This window comes from Misgurnus anguillicaudatus, chromosome 6 (assembly GCF_027580225.2).
Source record: "Misgurnus anguillicaudatus chromosome 6, ASM2758022v2, whole genome shotgun sequence".
Classification (NCBI taxonomy): domain Eukaryota; kingdom Metazoa; phylum Chordata; class Actinopteri; order Cypriniformes; family Cobitidae; genus Misgurnus; species Misgurnus anguillicaudatus.
Window position 1 is genome coordinate 19,040,328 of NC_073342.2, and position 14,308 is coordinate 19,054,635.

At 39.8% G+C, this 14,308-nt stretch overlaps 2 protein-coding genes across 2 annotated transcripts; both read right to left on the reverse strand.

Annotated features, from left to right (window-relative positions):
* Positions 1–1,306: 1,306 nt before the first annotated feature.
* mmp15a (matrix metallopeptidase 15a) lies at positions 1,307–11,284 on the reverse strand. The gene is made up of 10 exons (XM_055192014.2): positions 10,663–11,284; positions 8,687–8,835; positions 8,110–8,232; positions 7,706–8,010; positions 7,395–7,556; positions 6,613–6,881; positions 6,219–6,357; positions 5,506–5,653; positions 5,177–5,292; positions 1,307–3,193 (listed from the first exon to the last, which is right to left on the reverse strand). Exons 1-10 carry the CDS (start codon positions 10,771–10,773, stop codon positions 2,754–2,756), a joined length of 1,962 nt encoding a protein of 653 aa, XP_055047989.1. The 5' UTR covers positions 10,774–11,284; the 3' UTR covers positions 1,307–2,753.
* Positions 11,285–11,428: 144 nt separating this feature from the next.
* Positions 11,429–14,298, reverse strand: zpd (zona pellucida glycoprotein d). Its single transcript, XM_055192015.2, has 9 exons — positions 14,140–14,298; positions 14,009–14,057; positions 13,838–13,939; positions 13,551–13,759; positions 13,303–13,460; positions 12,399–12,641; positions 12,112–12,295; positions 11,923–12,028; positions 11,429–11,847 (listed from the first exon to the last, which is right to left on the reverse strand). The coding sequence occupies exons 1-9, from the start codon at positions 14,161–14,163 to the stop codon at positions 11,735–11,737; spliced, it is 1,188 nt and encodes a 395-aa protein (XP_055047990.2). The 5' UTR covers positions 14,164–14,298; the 3' UTR covers positions 11,429–11,734.
* Between the last annotated feature and the right edge of the window lie 10 nt (positions 14,299–14,308).

Genomic DNA, 14,308 nt, shown 5'->3' on the forward strand with positions numbered 1-14,308 from the left:
CTGTAAGTTATAATAATATACACTGTCAAAAATAAAGGTACAAAGCTGTCACTGGGGCAGTACCCTTTAAAAAAGGTCCTAATAGGTACCATTTAGGTACAAATATGTACTTTTAAAGGTACATTTTGGCAGTTCAAAGTACTAATATGCACTCTTTGGGTACAAAGGTGTACCTTTTTGCAAGGGTACTGTCCCAGTGACAACTTTTGTACCTTTATTTCTGAGAGTGTAATATGAATGCATTAAACATCTACACCATATGGCAAGAGTGCATTACACATCCACAAAATCACCTTCAGAATACATTAAAGGGGACGTTTCACAAGGCATTTTTAAGATGTCAAATAAATCTTTGGTGTCCCCAGAGTAGGTATGCAAATTATTATCTCAAAATACCATATAGATAATTTACTATAGCATGTTAAAATTGCCACTTTGTAGCTGTAAGAAAAAATTCAGTTTTTGGGTGTGTCCTTTAAAATGCAAATGAGCTGATCTCTGCACTAAATGGCAGTGTCGTGGTTGGATAGTGCAGATTAAGGCGTGGTATAATCCCCTTCTGCCCGTGAGTTCACACCAGCCGCGTTTGGGGCGTCACATTCGCGTCTACCGCATCAAGTTTTCCGCTTGAACATTGTGAGTTTACTCGCTTCATTCGCGCGTGAAATTCTAGTCATCGAGACATTCACGTGGAAATTCGCGTCATGGGAGGGGCTTCTGCGACTCCGTTTGCATCCTGTAATCATGTCACTACTAGAGCAAGCTCCTGATTGGTTAACGTGGCGCATTTTCCCGCCAAAGTTCAAATTTTTGAACTCGAGCATTTGCTGCGGCAACACCCAATGAGGCGGAATCACGTCTACCGCGCCCACGAGACCTCCAGACGCGCGTCAACCCGTCTTTACATTGACTTAACTCGTGCTTGACGCCTCTATCGCGGCTGGTGTGAACGCAGCATGACATCACAAGGCGAGGCAAATTTTAATGACCTATTTTGTCACATGCTTGCAGAAAATGGTTTACCAAAACTAAGTTACTGTGTTGATCTTTTTCACATTTTCTATGTTGATACAAGCACTGGGGACCCAATTATAGCACTTAAAAATGAAAAAAGTCAGATTTTCATAATATGTCCCCTTTAATACCTTCAGCACAATAACAGGAAAAGTTTCTGTCACTACCTCAAGTGATATTGCTTTGAATAGATCCACAAGCTATGAATTAAAGCGGGTATTGTTCTCAATCCGAAACAAAAGGAAGTGCAAAATCAGCAGAGGAAGTAAAAAAAATAAAAGGGACAATTACATCTGTATACGCATCTGTATTTTATTATGAGCAAGCTACATACCAGATAATATCGGTGGACAAAAGCAATACATGCCCTGCATGATTTACTCAACTGTTAATATAAAATGTCTAAAATCAAGTAAAACACAAAATTGTCATGAGAGTTTCTGAACTCCCAAGGGCTACATTAAGTAAAACACCTTAACAACAACCAAAAAAAACCACACATTCATATTGACAATACAAAAGACACAGGTTTGAGATACGTTAAAAAAATAGTTCACCAAAAATCGAAACTTGGCATTTTACCTTCTTGTCTTTCGAAACCTGACTATAATTCTTTTTATGGAAAATGCAATCATAATAACAAAGGGTGAACTATTCCTATAAAGGCAACGTGTAAAACTTCCGAAAAAAAAAATTGTAAGGCAACTGTATCTGAACATTTGTGGAACTGCAAGGTAATGCCTTAGGCTCATGGTCAGTGAAAACAAAGCAGGACATTTCCAAAACTGTTCAGTGGTGATAATCTGCACTATTAAGGCACAGATGGACAGAATCCCGAATCCTGGAATGACATAAACAAAGACTTCAGGTTTAGGGGAGATGTTTTGGAGCCGGGCGAAGAAACCCATAGTGAAGTCCCATAGGAAAAGAAACTTTTCTTTGAAGGGGGAGAAAGAATGAGGGGTAAACGAATGTAGGTCACGATGACAGTAAAGTCACGCCTTCGTTTTATCCCCCCTCCTCCTCTTTTCTCTTTGGCACGTTCGATGGAAATCAAGCAGAGGAAATGCTGGCTGGCTCAAGCCTCCATCCCCCTCTTATTCCTCCTCTACATAAAGTCCAAAATCAGCAACATCTGTGTAATGCAAGCCAGGCCGGGCTCCACAGGGAACAGATCATAAACCCTCTTAAATGTGTGCGAGGCAATTTATTAAACATCGCTTTCGTTTAACCCTCTGCTGTCTGCAAGACCTTGAAGCAGAGTTTGTGGTTTCCTCCGTTATTTACAGAGGACAAGAAAAGAATTTCCTGATCTAAGCTTTTTCATACATCCAAAAACGTCCGGGCTCAACAGGAAAACACACAACGTATCACACACACACACAGAGAAGAACCACAACATGAAATGACCATAAAAAAGTGCAAAATTTTAAAAGGTTTGATTGGACAAGCACCATAAAAGAACAAACAAGGTGTATCTCTTATAAAAAGCATATGTGCATACTTATCATCTATAGGGCAGTGAAAGTAGCTCTGTTTTCAAAGACTAGTAGTGACCTTGCTGTATGCTGCCTTCATAGGGATCTACATTTAAGTTAGTTTAAGTCTACACCATAACCCCACAAGTGCTTTAGTTTTGGGCAAATAAATCTTTAAAAGCAACGTGGCATTTATATTTGCCGTCTCTATAGGCAGCTCACTACGTTCTGAAACAGAGCAAATGTGTGTTAGTCTATCCATCAGACCCATTGCTGCAGGGATCTTTTGCAGTGAACGAACATTTTAGGTGTCTCTTTCTTCTGAAGCGTTGTGATGATGACATAGATAACTCCCAGAATGCATAGCACCAGCACTAGCGGCACGGTCACCAGGATGAGTGTCATGATGTGCTCATCTGTCTCATTCACCCTCAGAACAACGTCTACCTTTTTCTCATCATCATCATCGTCGTCACTTCCATCACGGTCCTCAACAACATCCACATTATTTTTGGAGTCATCTTGATCGTTGTTTGTAGTCTCTGGCTGCCTTTGGTCAGGCTTTACTTCTGTTTCTGCATCAAAGTGCACTCGGCAGCCCATGAAATCGTTCAAGATAGATCTGGGATATCCAGCATCTACTTTCATTCGCCTGTTGTCAAATCTCCAGTATTTAGTGTCTTTGTAGAAGTAAGTGAACACTATGAAGAAAAGAGTTGGATAAGACGTATATTAGCAGTATTAAAAGATGTTGGGCATTAAAGGAATAGTCTACTCATTTTCAATATTAAAATACGTTATTACCTTTACTAAGAATTGTTGATACATCCCTCTATCATCTGTGTGCGTGCACGTAAGCGCTGGAGCGCGCTGCGACGCTTCGATAGCATTTAGCTTAGCCCCATTCATTCAATGGTACCATTTAGAGATAAAGTTAGAAATGACCAAACACATCAACGTTTTCCTATTTAAGACGAGTAGTTATACGAGCAAGTTTGGTGGTAAAAAATAAAACGTAGCGCTTTTCTAAGCGGATTTAAAAGAGGAACTATATTGTATGGCGTAATAGCACTTATGGGAGTACTTCGACTCGGCGCAGTAACACCCTCCCTCTCCCATTATGAGAGTGAGAAGGGGAGCGGACTTTTCAGGTGAGTCGAAGTACTCCCAAAAGTGTTATTACGCCATAAAATATAGTTCAATAAAATATACTCGTCTTAAATAGGAAAAACGGTGATGTGTTTGGTCACTTCTAACTTTATCTCTAAATGGTACAATTGAATGAATGGGGCTAAGCTAAATGCTATCGAAGCGTCGCAGCGCGCTCCAGCGCTTACGTGCACGCACACAGATGATAGAGGGATGTATCAACAATTCTTAGTTAAGGTAATAACATATTTTCATATTGAAAATGAGTAGACTATTCCTTTAAGAATGAATGCCCCGTTTTTCTAAAATGTTACTGGTGTAGTTCAATATAACAAATACACAAGTGAATAATCAGTCCTTCTAGAAAAAAGTTTTTTGGTGATTGTTGCGGGCAAAAATCCTTGATCCTGCTGCACGTTTTCTAAAAAAATGCGATGGAATATGCAGGATATTTATGCAATTTTATGAAATGAAACTGCGCGAACTTGCAAAAACGGCGGGAACTTGCAAAAACGGCGAGAACCTGCAAAAATGGTGGGAACCTGCAAAAACAGCGGGAACCTGCAAAAACAGCGGGAACCTGCAAACTCTGTTTTCAGCTTTTGCAGCGTTTCAATATTGTTCACGTCACAGAGGCCCTGTCCCAAATGGGACCAATTTTGGGACAGACTCGAGCATCACACCGGAAATAGGTAGAGAAGTTGCCCGTCAGTGTGAACTCCTCCCTTCCGTCGCCTTATTGGTCTGATTGCCCTTTCGCAAGGATTTCTGGGTTGGCAAAGTGCGCGAAGCCTGCTGCAGTGCGGGCTTCGCTGAAGACCGCATCAAGGGGGCAAAGGAGGCGCTGATGAGCACACTTCAAAGCGTAAAAAGTGACAGATGTGACACCCTACGGACTCGTAGACTAAGCGAGAACGCGCAATTTAAGGCCACAAGACCGAAAGGAAGTGCGCCATTTGGGACAGGGCCATAATCATGTTACTTCATAACGTTTCCATGGCAACAGGGGACATGGCTGCACTTGTGTGAGGTAAATGCAAAATTTTTAAACTTTCTGCTAAGATATATGTGATTTTTGCTACGAAAATGCGGGGATGATGAAATCATCCAACCCCCGCATATTTTGTGCACGGAAATCTGCAATTTATGCTTCGAAAGGGCAGCGTATTTGAAAAATGCGTCCCCTTCATAAATATGCGGACTTTGGCTGATTATGCGTTAAATCATGCGATCGCATAATTGCGTTTTTCTGGACGGACTGAATAATACAACATAAACGTATCCCACTGATTCCAACCAAGTTAATGGATCTGGAAATTTCTACATGTTGGAATCACCATCAAACATTTAGTTATAGGAGATTCTAGCCAATCAGCACATTTTCAGGTCAAATGTCTTACTGCGCCCTAGTTTTTAAGCAATGAGGTCACATTTTCCCACTTAGCTCTGGATTAATGCATTTCTTCCCTCTCGTTTTTCGAATTTAGCCATGACATTTTTCTGGGCACCCGTCCCTTTAGCCATCAGTAACTCACCTCCATCATCGCTAAGAAAAACCCCCTTTGGGGAGCCAGGGACAGCCCCCCAAACGCTCACTGGTTTAGGGTACTCTTTATCCACGGCACGGGATTCTTCATTAAACCGCCAATATCTACAAAAGAAAGCAAAATTTGCTTTCACAAATCAGATATTTACCAGCAAGTGATCATGCATCGTACACAACATGATGATGAATAGATGACAATTTTGGTTTTTAGGTGACTATCCCCTTAACAGAAATGCAAACTCGAACTGAAAACCAGAGAGTTAGCGACATTTCTATCGCTACACACATCTGGCCTTTTCACAAGGGTCAAAAGTTTACCTGTCTCCTTTAAAGAAGTAGGTAAATCCAGATGGTTCCCACCACACAGCCGTGTCCACTCTGTCAGGCATTCCCTGACCATAACGAAACAAGTCCTGAGGGTATCCAGGCTCCACGTCCGCTTCTCGAAAAAGCCAGTATTTACTTCCTGCAAGAGTGACCAAAACAAAGAAAGGATGGACAAAACCCACATTAATGGAGAAGCATAACAGGAGGGGTTGCATGACTTGGAGATGATATCATAGAGTTTGCACAGAAGATTGCATTGTGTGACACAAAAGCAATATTCCCCTCGAACTAATTTAAAAAAATGAAATCGGGATTTTGCAAAAATGCATAAGCAAAATGAATTCTTAATGTTTTTGGGCAGTCACACAATATACCGACACTGCAAAATTTCCAGGTTTCTTTTCTTAAAATGAAACTAGATCAGTAAGCATTTGGAGCTGATGCAATGCAGGCTGCGCAAGTCTTGCGTCGCCGCCAAATTCTCCTTCCCCCCTTTTCAAGTGACATAATTCGACTTCAAGATGTTGTTACAGCAATGAAAGCAGATGTATATAAAGGAGAAGTGGATTGATATCTGGGAAATATTAAATGATTTTTTGCCTTCTTGTTATTATGTCACACCCATGTTATTTGGTTATGAGAAGATTTATATTTCTATGAACACTTTCAGCTGCTGACAGCTCTGGAATTATTTAGGCGCGGACCTTTAAAGAATACAAATTTCCCATCGTGACGTTCATATGCAGCATCTATGTCCTCGGGAAGCCCCATCCAGAAGAAGGAGATAGGCATGGGATAATTATCCAAAACGCGGTTTCGCCTAACCCTCCAGAACCACCGACCCTGCAAAAGAAAAACAACTTTAACTTTTTTGCATTGCTATCCACTATGTTTCTATATGTTTGCATGGTTGTTAAACAGCTTTTAAATAGCAAGCTCAAGCCAAAAGTCTTTTATTATTTTGTTATTTTGATGTATCACAACTGTAGCAGAAAGGTGCCAATATTATAATACTAACCAAGGATTACGAGTAATAGTTGCTTACCTTAGCATGAACTAATAACCAAATAGCATTTACTAAAAATAACTCTCTCTCACCTTGAAGACAAACATCTCTCCTCTAAGCATGGTGACCGTGTCAAAGCCCCCCTCGCAGATGTCAGGTGGATCCTGATCTGATTGCTGCGTCGGCCGGGGTCTGTAGGTCCTCCTGGTGGGATTAACCGGAGGCACCCAAGGTTTGGTGGGTCGCAGCGAAGGCCTAGTTGTTCTCGGATGGGCCACCGTGGTGGTGGGATCTGGATTAGGAGTGGTTGCAGGCAGGGCTGTGGTGGTCATTGCTTGAGTGGTGATGATCTCTGGAGGCCCTGAATATACAAAACCATTATATTTTCACACTTACTGTAGCTAATAATTCATACATACACTGCAGACACAGAGCCTGTTACACTTTATCCATCCAACACCAGCTGTGGAATAAAGACCATTTGATTTATTTAGTGAATGATTCAGTCCAGCAGTGGACGACTTTTTTAAATGGAGAAAACAGATTCGCCCTCCGAGTGTATGTGTCTTTGGTTAAGTTTAAGCTGACAATTCATCCACTGGGGAAAAACTCAATACAAAGGGAGTGAAAACAAGTACGATATTAGTAGCTACAGTGCATCATATGTCAGCAACTCTTATTGAAACTCAATGAGTTTGTTGGTGCAAATCAGTATGTGTGAATGCTCCTTAATTCTTATTGTATTAAGGATATTTTGTTTGGTTTCATAGTCATTAAATGCAATATTGACCTGACAATGATTTCAGCTAATCATCAGCTAAATTTGGATTGGATATAAAGCTACATGCAAACTTATCAGTTAAAGTGAGCTCACCATAAATCTGGTGAATGCCTTTGATGTCATCCTCAGCCAATGAGAAGCGTTTAGTGTCCATCCACTGGTAGAACGGCGCCATGATGGCGGAGGGGTCATTGGAGTGCTCCAACCCCAGCGCGTGACCCAACTCATGAACCGCGACTAGAAATAAGTCAACTCCTAAAACCACAGGCAGAAAACCAAATTACACAACCAGCAAAAACAAAAATGAAGAGCATTTTGAAATATAAGAAACTGTCAACATCTGCGTTCTTTGTAATAAATACCCACTTTGAATTAGGACACAAAGCCTCACTAATAGTTCACACCTGAGCCCTCCCGTTGGTTTAGGGTCCATGGTTCGTCTATGTCGAAATGTGTGTCTCCCCCCATTCCGGGACCAGGGAAAAAAGCATGTGCCAGAGAACCTCCTTCCCCATCGAATAGAGACATATCACCGTGATATCCAGAAGCGAACAGCAGTATTATGTCAGGTCCTTCACTTCCATTTTTTATCTCGTGGTACGGGACCTCCTCAAACCGAAGAGGCGTAACCTCCTGCCAAACCTGAAAGGCTCTGCGAATAGCCTCGTATGTCTGCTCCTGGCCAACCTTTGGTGAGTGGTTCTGGATACTAAAAAGGCAGAGAGCAAACAAAAATGGGTTTTATTTTTCTAGTTGGCACTATTCATGAAAATCTTTACGATCCATTATGTGTCAAGGTATAATTCACCTGTAAGTGAGCTTTTCCTGGTCCCACTTGTGGCCAGTAAGGGCAAAACGTTTGCGTCGTGAGACTCCTTCAGTTGACTCCTCAAAACGATCAGGCACCCCACAGCGAGGTCTTCGCATGGCTCTGAAAAACAGGAATAGTAACAATCTGGGAACTCTAAATGTGAAAGCTCATGAGAAAACCAATGTCATTAAACTACTGGAGCTTAAGATGTATTAAATGCAAGTGCTTGGTTGGTAGAATCTCATATGAAATAGTGTTTTAAAAGTGTCAGTTTTTGAGCTTGAAAGTAAATCACCATCCACTTGAAAAATCACTCCGATATTCTGCCTTGGGCAAATATGTTGGGTGAAAAATAATTGACATTTTTGGTTGAATCGTTTTTTTTTATTACAAAAAATCTTGGATAATCTTTCTCTTGGAGAATTTTGGTTTATTATTATAACACAACTTAAAACATCTTTCCATTCACCTTTTCCTCACTGTTAACTCTGAATACAGTTATTAACCCAAACAAACTGAGCTCTTGTTTTCTGTGGTCAATAGAATTAAAGGGTGTATCACAATAAAATCATACTTCAGAGTAGCCATGTCCATTAGTCCGGTAACCTCCAAGCCATAGAAGCGTTGCATATCTTTAATAGCACTAGAAAGGATCTGCGCTGACTGCATGGTGGACATCTGTCGGCTCGCCTGGGACAGGTAGCCATAGGTCCTCAGCCAGGACTTAAAGAAACATACACAACATTTTAAGAAACTGAAAGTAGGCAATATTCTGTAACTCTTGAAAAGGGATAACTATTGGACACTTATATTGACTCTACCATGATATAGGCACTTTCTGTATCATAATATAGTATGCAAATAGCATTTAGACATGTTATATACAAAAATACTTTTATAGACTATGGCACGTTTAGATTATTTGGATTCAGGTTTTATAAACAGAAATAGGAAGATATTCTGCTAAGTTTGTTTGCTGGTAAGCCTGTTAGTACAGACTTTCCTGTTAGTACAGTACTGTGGATGTATTTACCAGATGTATAGGTAGGCAATGAGAAAAATTAAGCACTCTTTGTAGTACACTAAATGTTCCCTTAAAGCAACACTATAAAGAGTTTTTTTTACCTCAAAATAACGTTTCCAAAAAAGTTTCAGTCGTTCATCCACTCGAAACAGGGTGAACGGCACTTTCACATTCGCTTTGCAGCCCTCTATCGGCCAAAACTGCACTAAAGAAGTTTCCAACCGTCGGGTCGCGGTCCTGTAGTTCGAGTGAAAACTACAAAAACTTGCTTTACGCAGACGTACAATCCAATCAGAGCAAGCTATTGGCAGTATTTACGACAGTGGTAATGGACAATTCCACTTCTAACCTGTAAGGGGAGCAAAGAGCAAAAACCCTTTAGTGTTGCTTTAAAGTAAAACACCACCGTTTTTCAATATTTTACTATGTTCTTACCTCAACTTAGACTAATTAATACATACCTATCTTTTTTCAATGCGTGCACTTTTAATCTTTGTACAGTGCTTTGTGAATGTGTTACCATTTAGCCTAGCCCCATTCATTCCTATGGCTCCAAACAAAAGTTTTATTTTGTGCCACCATACTTGTGTAACTACTCATGTAACCATATTTAAATAGAGAAAACATGGAAGTGTATGGTGGCTTCTAAATTCATCTCTGGTTGGATCCTGAGGAATGAATGGGGCTAGGCTAAATGCTAATACATTCACAAGGCGCTGTACAAAGATTAAAAGTGCATGCGTTGATAAAAAAAATGTATGTATTAATTTGTCTACGTTGCGGTAAGAACATAGTAAAGTATTGAAAAACTGTGTTTTCCTATTGGCCAGCACCTGGGAAAAGCAACAATTTATAATCTAATATACACTACCATTTAAAAGTTTAGGGTCAATTACTTGTTTATCTTTTTTCACATTTAGGATAGTAAACTCATCAAAACTATGGAATAACACAAATGTAACTTGGGAAATTATGTTGTGACTAAATAAATCGTGTTATATATTAAACATATACAGTGCATTTTCCCTTTTTGCAGAAATGTACTTTTGGCATTTTATCAAGCATCTCACCCCAACCTTCATGAAGGAGATCTGTACAGGACTCCTATTGGCACTTTATTTATTATTTAGCCCAAGTCTTATATTTGAAAAACATTCTCATTAAACCAATTTGTAATGAAAGAAGCCAATATTTTTGCAAAACTATATTGTTGTCTACTAAACTTGACAAAAACATCTTTAGATCAAAAGGACTGTGGGCTCAAGATGTAGATGAAACATTTGAACAGCAGTATATTTATTATACATACTTATTTACATCACAAAAATACAATTTTAGCTTAAAAATTGCATCTCTTACTTAAATTAAACCTTTCTGGTAAAACTGTAGAAAAAATTGAACACTGCCACACGCTGACCCTAGCAGGAAATTGTAATAAAACGATGGTAATACAAATGTGCTTAGCTACATTTTATTATAATAAAATCATAACTTCTTCTAAGGGGTGTACTAGATATCATTCAAACCTCAGCGTTGAATTCATCATCTTCAGCAGCCGCTCCGGCAATGTTGACAAACAGCAGGAGGAAAATCGTCCTGAGTGACCGACAACAGCTGCTGCTCCTGCGGGCTGACATCTCTCTCTCTCCGCGCCCGACCGGGACAACCGCACAACTTACAGTATCGAAATACAGTACAGAGCTTCTTCCGCCAGAAACGTATCCTAAATCACAACCTGATATATAGAGCCTATTATCATCAAAACACGGTCATTTCCCTCATCGCACCCACAAATTGACCAACTTGATTTTTCTTAATCCGTTACATAGTTACGCGTAAAATCACAGTGTCCACAGTTGTCCTCGACACTTTATCCAGTCAAAGTCAGTCGCATTCAAAAAGGCGATTGTTTTTCTTGAAATCGTCTCCAGTGGCTTTCACACTTCGTCGTTTAAAACTATACTGTACTGTTGACCCGAACTGGCTATCTAAGCGCTATATTGTAGAAAAACAATACTTGATAGTTGGCTGCATCGTATTGATGTGTCGCCCGGTTAAATCCATCTGGAAATAGTGAGGACCAGACCGGCGTGTACCCGATTAAAGAGATATGGGCCTCAATATTTTGCAGTACACCAAATGTGAGCATGAAACCTCATGAGGGTCTCGTGCTGATCTGCAGCACGCGGCCGCACCCGCTACTCTGCCACTATTATTATTACTACTGTACATGGCATTACTTTATCAAATTAGCACTAATATAAGTTACTTAAAGCGAGTCAAAAAGAGTACTGCATTGAAATATGTTTATTTACAGAAGCAAAACAGTTTATAAGCAAATGTTGATACAGTTTTAGAGCTCACTGCCACCTGTTGTTTATATTGAGTACTGTAGACAGTTGTATTTATGTGCTTGTGATAGATCAATCTTAGGACACCACTTTCAAGTTGATTTGGAAATTAAATTTGCTATATAAAACACATACAGTGCTCATTTAGGGCCATTCATTGAGCCCTCCAACATGGTGAGGTGAGCATGACTCGCTTGCTTATATTGTACCCAAACCACTATTTGTCTGGGGAAACGGGGTTAATATTTTAACTATTTGTCATGTGTCGCCTGTTTCCAGCTTTAGCAATGCTGATCAAGATGAGAAGGAAGATGCCCAAAACCCAGATCAGACCCAATGGAACAAGCAATGGCAGGAGACCTAAAGATGAATTAATGCATGGAGTTAAAACATGAATTGGAGAGAAACAGACATGCGCGCCATTATTAAACTTACTTGTAGTAGGTCTGTCTGGTACCTCCCGTTTGATTGGTCCATATGACAGAAGGCCTTCCGGTTGTTCATCCATGACAACCTCTCTTTTGGCTATAGATTTACACTCCTAAACAACAGTGATCAAGTCAACAAAACATCAGGAAAAAAATCGAATAGGATGCATAGGCAACCGGTGAATAATATGCTTACAGGAATACAAGATGCTCCATCTTCTTGTGTACAGAGGTGCACAGTGCAGTGCAGGTAAAAACTGTGGGGCTCGTTCGCGAAACGAAACATATCAAAGAAAAAGCGGACAACTGATCCCTCACCGTTTTTCCCTGCAACGTAGTCTGTGCCATTTACAAATGATGTTGTTTTGTCATCTGCACACCTTGGAGATGTTAAAAGCACAAAACGTCCACAAATATTTGAAAATGCAGATGTTTCATTAAATATTTGATAAAAATTTACAGAAATTAAAGCAATCAACTCACCCATTTATTAGCAGTGTATGGGTAAAGCCTGACCTATTATTAGGTTGAGCAGACTGAGTGGCCCAGCAGTCATTCACTTTCAGATTGAAGAAATCTTCTGGATCGGTGACTTTAATCTGGATGAAGACCTGATCCCCAAGTTTAATAGTAGGTGCGCTGGTGAAGGGCTCTTTGTATGCGTGATCTTTGAACAAACTCATCTCCACTTTGGCATCAACCTCATCGACTTTAAACATTTTCTCACTTAATACCAACAGATAAAACATACAATGTAACAAGGTGTTTGAAGTTATTTTTTAAGAGAAATTTACAGAAAGTCATCCCATAAGCACTACTAAACAGAAAACAGTAGTATACTTTTGTTTTACTGTAGTAAACTGTAGTATAACTCCAATATACTATTGCATTTAAACATGTACATTAACCAAAAGTGTAGCAATTAATAATGTACTACAGTTTACTATAGTAACTAACATTAACATTTTTAATGTCAGAAAACAAGTAAATGTTTTCTAGTATCAATCGCCATATCTGTTAGCAACATAAAATTGCAGATTATTTTTACGTGTTGACGTCAAACCGACGTTTCCCGCGAAATCATACATGCGGCGCAGCGGAAAAAAAATACATGCGGCGCAGCAAGAACTGACAAGGACATGACGTCAAAGTACCGCGAGAGCGATTCGAGAAATCATACAGAGAACCCTACTTATAAATCACTCTCGCGGAACTTTGACGTCATCCGGCTGTCGGTTCTTGCGGAACGCGATGAAGTCGAACAAGCCTATTACAAGCTTACCATTGACAATCGGAACAAGATAATGGGATCTTTGACACAAATGTTTAAACGTACTTAACAGCGGATTTACACTTTTTTCAGCTTTAACATCTGTAACGCTGTTACCTGGAAAAATGAAAAATGGGAAATGCCAGGCTGAGTCTACGGATGTACGGATAGACACACTTGTACTCGATCTTTACAACTGGATCTCTCACAATTTTCCCGTAAGTAGGTGGTTCAGACATCAGTGTTAATGAGTATGCAACGTGCGTTATATTCTTCTGTTAAAAGAAAAAAAAAACAAGATTTATCTTGTCAGACAGGCATATGCAGTTAAAATGACAATAAAGATGGGACGTAGTCACGCTCACCTCCAGAGGTTTGCCTCCACATGCAGTGTACTGATCCATTGGTGTACGCACAATAAAGTAAGCTGATCCAGAGATGACCTCTCTATGTGCACGGCAGCTGCTGTTAGGTAAGTGAAGACAGTCTACTCCCACATTATAGTACTTGAAGAACTCTTCATCCACAAGTATGGTCATGTGTTCTTTCTCACACGTTACATTTACTGTTGCGACTTAAAAAAAAGATTTTTAGCGTTTGAACAAAAATTATATTTAGAGAGTATTAGTACTAACGTTAGATTCTGCATTACCCTGTTCACAGAAATCTCCAAAGTAGCCAAATGCACATTTGCATTTTCCCTGCGACAACACGCAGGTGCTCGGGTCGGTACATCGCGAGACATCACATTCACCTGTTTGAATTTAACAAAACTGTTAGCAAAATGTTTTTAGTTAGTTGACTGAAATAACACAATCCTTACCAGAAACCCATCCAAAAGCTAACAGTAAAGTTAGAAGAAGCAGGGACGCCTGTGTGGGAGTAAAATTGCTTATTTTAAAATATAAAATCGTATTGTCTGCGTTTGATCCACAGTAATGTTAGGGTTCACACCTTTGAATTGTGATAGTGTGCCATTTGTGTTGTCCTGTCCTTTATTGCGGACACTTAGTTATTTATTCTAATTTCAGTCAGTAGAAATTTTTAGAAAACTGCAACGGTAGTGTATGTAATATGCAGTCTACGCATGAAAGGATTCAGGAGTAAGTAAATATTGATTAAA

Bases quoted from the DNA above. Each gene is read 5' to 3' on its own strand.
- mmp15a (XM_055192014.2), bottom strand. From the start codon at position 10,773: ATGTCAGCCCGCAGGAGCAGCAGCTGTTGTCGGTCACTCAGGACGATT. The intron at 8,836-10,662 runs GTTTGAATGATA...TGTTTCTTTAAG, and splicing joins ATGATGAATTCAACGCTGAG to TCCTGGCTGAGGACCTATGG. The intron at 5,654-6,218 runs GTCCGCGCCTAA...TCACTCTTGCAG, and splicing joins GAAATTTGTATTCTTTAAAG to GAAGTAAATACTGGCTTTTT.
- zpd (XM_055192015.2), bottom strand. From the start codon at position 14,163: ATGGCACACTATCACAATTCAAAG. The intron at 12,296-12,398 runs GTGAGTTGATTG...AACATCTCCAAG, and splicing joins CATACACTGCTAATAAATGG to GTGTGCAGATGACAAAACAA. The intron at 12,029-12,111 runs GTAAGCATATTA...ACTGTTGTTTAG, and splicing joins ATGGAGCATCTTGTATTCCT to GAGTGTAAATCTATAGCCAA.